General features: G+C 60.6%; 1 protein-coding gene across 1 annotated transcript; it reads right to left on the bottom strand.

Moving 5' to 3' along the window:
• Nucleotides 1–1,412: 1,412 nt before the first annotated feature.
• Nucleotides 1,413–6,379, bottom strand: WFIKKN2 (WAP, follistatin/kazal, immunoglobulin, kunitz and netrin domain containing 2). Its single transcript, XM_032428800.1, is given in 3 exon segments — nucleotides 1,413–2,186; nucleotides 2,188–2,967; nucleotides 5,685–6,379. Coding segments are annotated over 3 exon segments (1,722 nt in total). The 5' UTR covers nucleotides 5,886–6,379; the 3' UTR covers nucleotides 1,413–1,445.
• Nucleotides 6,380–9,177: the final 2,798 nt, after the last annotated feature.

Here is a 9,177-nt window from a genome sequence, read left to right as displayed (position 1 = left end):
CACCACACACACTCATTAACCCAAACAAATCACACAAGAAGGGCTGTTGATACTATGAACTTTTAATTGGTACCTTCCTCCCTACATTGGAGGAAGAAACGAGGGTGCCCCACAATGATCTTTTCTCCTTTGGAGGGACCTGGACAGAAGGAAGGGCTGCGGAGGGAATGGGGGAGCAGATGTAGAGCTGACAGTGGCTTTCCCAAGTCATTTATTGTGTGTGGGGGGGGGGTGGGGGGGGTGGCTGGACCTGCACAGGAAGTCCAGAAACGAGAAGTCACCAACAAGCTGCCACATTCCCAAACCTGCCCTCCCAGGTCTCACCTAGAGCCTCCCTCAGGTCCCTGCAGCTCCCAAGGCCACCACCAGATGGAAGCATCGAGCAACATTCCTTTTCCTTCCCAAGCCTGACTCCCCTCCTCCCTCCTTTCTTTCACCCTGCTCCCCATCCCAACCCCAACTTTCCCTTTATCTCCCTTCCCACCAGAACAGATCCTGGGGCTTCTATCTGCTTTCTGTCCAAGGAAGCCAGTGGCAGATGAAAGCACACTGTCCTTCCAATGGGACCATTTCACAGTTGGGAGGGCCAGGCATGGGTCTGCTTCCCCCGGGGCGGGGGGGTTGGGGGGGCGGGGACCCTGGGATCTGGACATTCACATTCAGTCACCAGGAGCTGGGCATTGACTAATATCTGTGTCCTAGCACCTGGCACCCAGAAAGTGTTCAGAAATTGTCCATTGAGTCGGACTGAACAGAGCTAAATTAATACATCAACAATCAATAAACCAACCAGTAAAGCCAAGGAGGAACATGAAGAATGTGTATTCTGCTGGTGCCATGGTGGCCTCAGAGACTGCAGGGCCCACCTGACCGAAGCACGGGCTGACCACCGCCTCAGGGCAAGGGGTGTGCTGGGTCAGACCATGCCCCCCACCCCACCGCTGCCCATGTCCCACAAGCCCTAACATAAAGTGGTTTCTGCTCGTAGTGATCTAGGGGGCTCTGGGGAATTTGTCCAAAGAGTCCCTGGTCCCTCCTTTCTCTCCCCACCTACCCCTTTTGCAAACCGATTCATTCCGTGATTCCCACGACCGTGCAGATGCCACCTCCGGAAGCCTGGCTGGGAGCTGGCTGGGGGCAGGGAGAGCCAGCAGAGGCGGCTGACCAGCACAGAGAGGGTCACAACGCCCCACCGACTGGTCATCAAGAATAGCTTGCAGGTGTCTAGTGGCTTCTCACTTGGTCCGCCTCAGCTAAAGAAGATACAGACCCCTTCTTGAGCCCAAGACTAGAAGTTGTTCTAAGAACCTCCGGTGGATTTTCCCCACTGGCTTACGACTGTCGAGCCTGACCTTGCCCAGTTTGCAGACTGAGGGGCGTGGGGGGTGGGTAGGTGGACGAGGGCCGGGGAGGGGGCCGGGGAGGGGCGGAGGGGGGGCGGGTCTTCAGCGCAAGCCCAGAAACTCCTTGAGGACGTCGCAGGTCTTCTTGTGCAGGACCTCGCGCAGCTTCCTGACCCGCCGGCTGCTGGACGCTCCCACGAAGCTATCCGGCCGCAGCACGGCCATGCCGCCGTCCACCTCGCCCATGATGATGAGCGGCGTCTCGCCCGCCGTCACGTTGGGGCAGGGGCAGCTCCAGTCCACGTGGAGCAGGGTGACCTCCAGCGGCTCCCGGCCCAGGAACTTGAGGCCCATCTTCTCATCCTTGAGGACCTCGTCCACGGTCACCAGGGCCCGCCCCGCGTCGGGCTCCTCGGTCAGCTCGGACACGCGGCCCAGGATGACGAAGTCGCTCCGACAGAAGCTGGTGACGAGCTTCTGCCGCGGCTTGCAGGCCCGGCAGCGCTGGGTCCCCCGAGGGAAGGGGCAGGACTCCTCGCAGGCCTCGCGGCTCTCGAAGTTGTTGCTGTTGCCGTCGCATCCGCCGTAGATGAAGGACTGGCACTGGCCGGCCTGGCTGTTGTAGGCCCAGCGCGGCGCGTAGGCTTTGCAGGGCCCCTGCAGGGCGGGCAGGCTGCACACGGCCAGTGGCCCGCTCATGCAGGCCAGCATGCAGGCCTCGTAGGTCTCGAAGTGGTTCCGGTTGCGGTGGCAGTGGCCAAACGTGAAGGTGAGGCAGTTGTTGGCCTGCGCGTCGAAGTGCCAGCGGGTCTGCTCCTCGCCGCAGTCCTCACTGTCGGGGGGGCTTCAGGCACTCGGCCGCGGGGAAGGCCGTGCCGTTGGGGGTGCTCTCCGAGGGGGCCACCGCCTGACCCCCCCTGACCACGGACAGCGGGAAGTCGGCGCGCAGGACCCCGGCGGCATTCCGGGCCGTGCAGGTGTAGATGCCGGCGTCCTGGGGCTGGGCGTTGTAGATGACCAGCTGGGCGATGTTGGTGACCACCACGTTGCCGCGCACGTGGTTGGGCCGCATGACCACGTTCTCGCGATCTTCCAGCTGCTTCTCCCAGGTGATCTCGGGCCGGGGCCGGCCCACCACATCACACAGGAAGCTCACGGTCTCACCCACGGTGACCGACTGGTGCACAGGGTGGTGGAGCAGAGCCGGGGCCGCCATATCCAGCCCCGGCGTCTCCGGGGAGGCCGTGGTGGGGCGCACGGTGGTCTCGGGCGGCGGGGGACTGGTGTTGGGCCACGTGAAGTGGTAGCGGCAAGTGACGACGGCCAGCGTGATGCCCTTGGAGCAGGCCTCGGCGTCCATGTAGCAGCGGTTATAGTAGGTGAGGCCGTCAGAGGCGCATGTGAAGCTGGGCTCCTTCTCACAACGATCTTTGCACTTACACACGGGCTGGCCGTCCCAGATGTCACACTCGGAGCCCTGCTGCAGACACATGAAGTGGTCGCAGGTGGCCTCCCTGGGCATGCCCACCGGGCCCTTCTTCCCTTTCACGTCCATGTACCGGGCGGCCACGCAGCTCTTGGTCCCGCACACGTTGGGGCAACACTTCTCATAGGTCTCGCACTCCTGCGGGGAGCCAGAGGGAGAGGCCTGAGCACGGAGGAGCAGGACGCGTGCCAGGCTTCCCCCACCCCCCGCGCCCCCACCCACCGCCCCCCGAGTCTGCGGAAGGGAACTGGTATGTGCTCACCACCTACGGCGAGCCGCACATTCGGATGATGACAGGAGATACGCAGCCCCTGCTATCTGCCAGGCCTTCTTCTAAGAACATGTGTACCTGTCTGCTTCTCTCTTGTTCATCACAGGCCTGGGCGGTGGGCAGACCATTAGCCTCACTTCGCAGGTAGTGATAACAGAGGCACGGAGAGGTGAGGTCACTTGCCCGAGGTCCGCTACAGCTGCTAGTGTGAGAGGAGGCAGGCCACGTACCTCCGAGAGGGGACGTTTCTCTGACTACTGTTTTATAGATGAAAGTGCAGAGACTTGGAGAAGTTTCGCCCAAGTCCCGAGAGCGGGCAAGTGGCAGAAAAGGGCTTCAAGCTCCAGGTGGATGGGACTCTGAAGGGAGATCTCTTCTTCCACATCATAGGGTGACCACAAAGGAGGTCTAGGTGCGAACAAATGAGCCCTGCCTCTCTGTCTTTTTTCCACTGGGGTGAGGATGCCCTGGCCGAATTGAAGAGGTCACACCAAACCCTAAGAAGGAAAAATCAGACACCTCTGGGACAGATGTTTGAGGCCGGCCGCACATGCGTCAGGAACAGCCGCTCCGTGGCGGGCCCACACTCGTTCAGAGCCCAGGGGAAGGGCAGGCGGGACAGGCCCGGGACGCCAGGCCCCACCACGGAGGGCTGTGCCAGGCCCAGGTGCTCAGCTCTGACGTGTGCAACATTTCGTGGGGGACATCCACAAGGAAAACAGCCCCGTTGGGTGGCAAAGGTCAGCAGAGCCGTCAGCGAGGACTTACTATGGCTGTAATCCCCCTTGATGCTCTGTGGAGCCACGTAAGGCATTAGTTTAATTCCTCGAAATTAGCAACATGCTCTGGGACCGACACAAACAAGGATTTCACGTGGTGTTTTCGACAATAACACCTCGTACCCACTGGGCAGGCGGGCAACGCTCCTAATCCTCCATCCTGGTAGTAGCTCTGGGAATTACTCCCCACTAGGGCTGGCCTCTTGTGGTTCCGACTTTTATTTCAGCCTCTTTGACATTCCACATCAGCTAAGAGGGGGAAATATCCCCCACCGGAGCTGTGTGGAGCCTGCCCGCTTGACTTGTTTACTGTTTTCCCCCTCTCGGCTCAGAATGGGGACTTTGTTTTGCAGTCCTTGCTTGGCATAAGCTTCTAGGCCACGCCAGGAGAGGCTTTGGGACAGGGATGGGCAGATCTCAGAGCTGGGGTCTGAGGGTGAGAGACCCAGTGGGGGAGGGAGGGCGGGAGAGACTGGGAGCAGACAGGAGAACTTGCTCTTCGGCCTGAGGGTCATAAAATTCCTTAAGACACAAGCCCAGGGAGCTCCTTTAGGACCCTGAGGTCCATGAAAGTTTGGGTCCCCAGAGTTGGGGTGGGAGCGAGGGGAGAAAGGTATGTCTGGGCCCAGGAAACCTAGAAGGAATCCTTAGAACAGTTTTTGCTTGGGGGCTCAGAATATACCCATAGGCAAATAAGTCCCTAGCCCCACACAGGTGCCTTTTCCCCAAGACACACGACATCAGCCAGAGTCTCACTGTCCCACGCCCTACCTGATTTATCAGGCCAGCCCATTCCAGTGGAACAGACTTCCCTGCAAACGTAGCCAATGACCCTCATGACCTCAGCTGAATGGGAGCGCTCTGCCCCCATCTTCCCTTTCCTCAGACCACCACTGCTCCCTGGCAGCGTCTGGCCTGAGAGGTCTGACAACTGTCCCCTGGACACCGTGCGGGCAGAGACCACTCTCTGCAGGGCAGTCATGGGCTTTTCTGTAGACTACGTGCGTTTGGCAAATGGAGTGTCTCTTCTATTCCCCGGTGCTGCCCAGCCCAGCCCTGAGCCCTAGGAACTGGCCGGGCCGGCAGGAAGCACCTCTGCCCAGGCAGGTGCTGGGTACCAGCGGGCTCTTCTTCGTCACCTGTGGGGAGTGGCAGGGATGGCCCTGGGACTTGGGAGCTGGGAGAGAACTGCCCTAGCGCCAGGCCTGCCCTGCTTGCCCCAGGCTGCTCTAATGAGAGCAGAAGGGAGGACCGAGGAATCTGGCAGGCTTCCCTCCCAGGGATAACCAGGGGGTCTATTCAGAGCTGTTCCCGCCCACTGTCCCCATCAGCCTGGCCTGATCTCAGGGTCAGGGTGCGAACCCCTGTGGTGGGGGGGTGGCCCGGAGGCCTCAGCTTTGCCAGAGAGACGCAGGTGCCAGGCCCACCCTCCCATCCCTGGCTGGGTCCTCATCGTGCTCCCTGCAATGTCCTGAGTGTCTGCTGTCACCTGTCGAGGAGGGGCTGAAGGGTCGTGCCAGTCCCCACGATGTGCCTGGCCCAGTGCTGCCTCAGAGCCCCCCTCAGCAAACATGAGACCAGGAACCCCAGGATGAACTTGGACATCACACCCACCTCTTCATCTGGGCCTCAGACTTGGACAGACATCATTCCCTGTTTATGTGGCCTGGGGCCCAACTTCTTTCCTGCTCCCAGATCCTCCCAGCCTGCGGGGGGGGCTCCTGAGTCTCCCCAGGCCACAGCTCCCACTTGCCCTCACTAACACCCTCACACGGTCCACATCAGGCTTCCGGATTCCCACTCACCTGGTCCGTCTCACACTCCCGCTTGCAGGTGCTCTGGGCATCCACCCAGAGGTTGGGGTTCATGTCGTTGGGGCAGATGCCCGCATGAGAATAGCGGATGGGCGGCAGTGCCAGGCCCTTCGGGGGCGCCCCGAGCAGCAGCAGGAGAAGTGCCGCCTGCGCCCAGCGGGACCAGAGCCGGCAGCACCCCGGGGCCCCCATGATGCGGTCTGCGGTGGCTCGAGACCTCCCCTGCGACGGGGCCAGGGGCTGGGGCCCACCGGGGCCTTCTCCTTCTCTGGGCTGCAGACACCTGCCCTCCCCACCCCGGCGGGCTTCCTCGCGGCCGCCGCGGCCGCCTCCACCAAGTCAGTGGAGCCCGCTGGGCTGCGCGGCTTCAGATAAAGGAAAGGTCTTTGCAAGGAAACTCCCTCTCCTGAGTGTGCAGGGAGAAGAGCCGCGGCAGGGGCCCGAGCCTGGATTTATATCCTGGGCGCGCCACCCGAGTGGGAGCGAGCTAACCTGATGCCTGTCACAGGCAGGCTGCTGGATCCTCTGTCCCGTGGCTGATCACAGACTTGTTGCAGAAGGGGAAAAAAAAAAAAAAGCTGGAAGCGGTTTAGGCGGGCGTCTCTGGCACGGTGGGACACCTGCTTGTTTTTGACTCCAGGAGGCCTTTAACCCCTTCAAGGGCCAGAAATGGCATGTGCTTTGGGGGGGAGCTGGCTCCAGGACACGCAAGCTCCCTGGAAAGGAGCGGTTTGTTTCCCTTTCCCCCACCTCCTCGGGCCGGGCCCCCTCCTCCCTGTGGCCACCTCTGAAGAACACACAATCGCTTGTTACAAGGAGGGACCTGCAGCCGCAGGGTTAGCATCGCCTGGCCCGATAGTACATTTGAGAGCAAATGACGTGGAAAAACAACAAGTTCACGGCCATTCCAGGGCGGGCCCGAGCAGCAGTGCTGTGCCGGGTCCGCCGCCTCCCACCCCCGCACCAGGTCCCTCTGCGAGGCCGCGGGGGGTGTGTGCGCGCGCGCGCGGACAGCTCCCTATCGCTCGGTCCCCGGGCAGTTCGCGTCTCAAGTTCCAACTTCGGTGAATTTTCCCCAAATCATTCCAGAGACACATACCAGATATGCTCCGGCTCCCCCAGCTGCCGGGACGTATCACATTCCTCGCTCCTCGATTGACACACTCGTCGGCTCCAAGAAAACCTACGGGGTGTCTCAGGACGGCGCTGGGCAGCGGCCGCCCTCGCTAACGACCCCTCGGCCGGTGCCTGAGCTCTGTCGTGTGCCGGGCACCTCGGCTGTCCCCTGGGTTCCCCCCACTTCACAAAGGAGAAGGTTCAGGGCCAGAGAGGGCCCGCGACTCGCCCAAGGTCAGCCACCGCGGGCAGGGATAGTCGTCCCAATTGCTAATATTTACTGGGCTCCTGGTGTGTGCTGGGCTCTCTGTGTGCATCACGACACTCCATCCTCACGACAAACTACCTTCATTGCCGAATGGAGGAAAAGACGCCCAGAGAGGCTAAGCAACTCACCCCCCGTTGCACAGCTACGGGATGCTGCCGTTAACACGGGAAACGCCAGCTCGCGGGGTGCGGGCAGGGGCCTCTGGAGCCCCCCCACCACCACCCACCTGGCTGTCAGAACTGCTGTCAAGGTACGGCTTCAACTCTGGTTTTTACAGGCGGGACAAGAAGTTTGTGGAAATATCAGATGCTGTATTGGGGTGGGGCGGCGCAGGGAAAGAGTCGGAAGCTGCCGTTGGAGGGGGTGGGGGGCCATTTTTCTCCCTTATGGCAGGAAATGTCAGGTACCTCAAACACCACCGAAAAGTGAGCTGGCGAGGGGCGCCTGGGTGGCTCAGTTGGTTAAGCGACTGCCTTCGGCTCAGGTCATGATCCTGGAGTCCCGGGATCGAGTCCCACATCGGGCTCCCTGCTCGTCAGGGAGTCTGCTTCTCCCTCTGACCCTCCTCCCTCTCATGCTCTCTGTCTCTCATTCTCTCTCTCTCAAATAAAATAAATAAAATCTTAAAAAAAAAAAAAAAAAGTGAGCTGGCGAAACGTATTTGCATGGGTCACTTGACCCCCAGACGGTGTGAGGGAGCGGGGTCACCGATCCCCGCAAGAGAGAGGTACCTTGTAAAGGCCAAACCACCGAGGGTTTGAGGAGCAGGAACTGAGCTGCTGTGTCCCAGGGATAGTAGGTGGGGTGGGCCCAGCCCACATCAGAGCCAGAAGGGACCTGGAAAGTCCCCAGCGGTGTTTTCATTTCACAGGTGAGGAAACTGAGTCCTGAACGCAGGCCCCTCCTCTTCCAGGTCCACTCTCCCCTTGAGGGTTAGGGCTCACCATCTCATCTGACTGTAAAAAGGCGGCACAAGGCTTCTCTCTGCCCTGCAGACTTTTCCCCGGGTGGGGGGGGGGTGTCGCCTTCTCCCCACCTCTGCCAAGTCTTCCCCATCGTGTGGGTCATTCTGCAAGATCTGTCTTTTCTGCTTATGTCAAAGAGCTAATGAAGGGTGTCAGATCCTAATCCCCTAAATTATTGGAATAAACTTCCCTCCGAGGCCGGGCCCGGTAATGAAGCCAGACAGCGGGCGACGCCGGCTGCTTTGAATTCCCTGTAATTTCATAAACCCGTGTTCCAGCCGCTGGGAGCAGGGCCTCAGCCCCGCGCTTGACAAATGCAGCTTGCCCAGCCTCCTTTGAAACCACAAAGGGGAATGGATGGTGACACATTTCTAAGCAGGACTTAGAAAAATTGTCACAGTCCTGTTACTTGAGGACAAGTGTCCAGGGAGAGGAGGCTGATCTCTGGGGAGTCACCTGAGACCACTAGAGGTGATGGGAGGTCCTGGGGGCAGCCGGAGCCGAGGTGGCCAGCAGGGGGTGGGCAGAAAAGCAGGGGAAGCTCCCCCACCCCACCCGCTCCTCGCTCACTCTCTCTCTCTCTCTCTCTCTTCGGGGTTGACTGAGAAAGGCCTCGGTCCGCCCAGCTCGGCCCTGTCAAAAGCCACGGCCCTCCTTCCCGCCCAGGGCCCCATTTCTGGCCATTCCACTCTGAGAACTTTCAAAACAGCATCGGGGAAGAAGGGGCCTAGAACACCCTGGCTCTCCCTCTCAGCGCTTCCAAGTCTCCCACCAAAACACAGCTCAGAATAATAAATAACATCTGATCAGGGCTCGGAGCCCACACAGCGTTTTCACCTACATCATCTCGCTGACCCTCCCACCAGCCCCAGGAGGGAGCCCGGGAGGTGTCGCTGGGAGCTCCGTTGTACAAGAGAGGAAACCAAGTCACAAAGAGGCTAGCTGGGCCTGCCCGGGGCCCCTCGGCTCACACCCTGCCCTCCCCTCCCGGACCCCAGTCCTGTGCTCTTCACACAAGCCATGCACGCTTCCAGCTTCCAGAAAGGCCCCCGCTGGCCGCCCCGCCAGCCCAGCGTGTTTCTAAGCAGTTCTGGGAGCGCTTTGAAGTCTCCCTCCTGGGCCCCTCCCACAGTTC

The sequence above is a fragment of the Phoca vitulina genome, unplaced genomic scaffold, assembly GCF_004348235.1.
Source record: "Phoca vitulina isolate PV1807 unplaced genomic scaffold, GSC_HSeal_1.0 scaffold40, whole genome shotgun sequence".
NCBI classification, from domain to species: Eukaryota; Metazoa; Chordata; class Mammalia; order Carnivora; family Phocidae; genus Phoca; species Phoca vitulina.
Note: the sequence above shows the minus strand (reverse complement) of the source record. Positions and strands in the feature narration are given on the sequence as shown.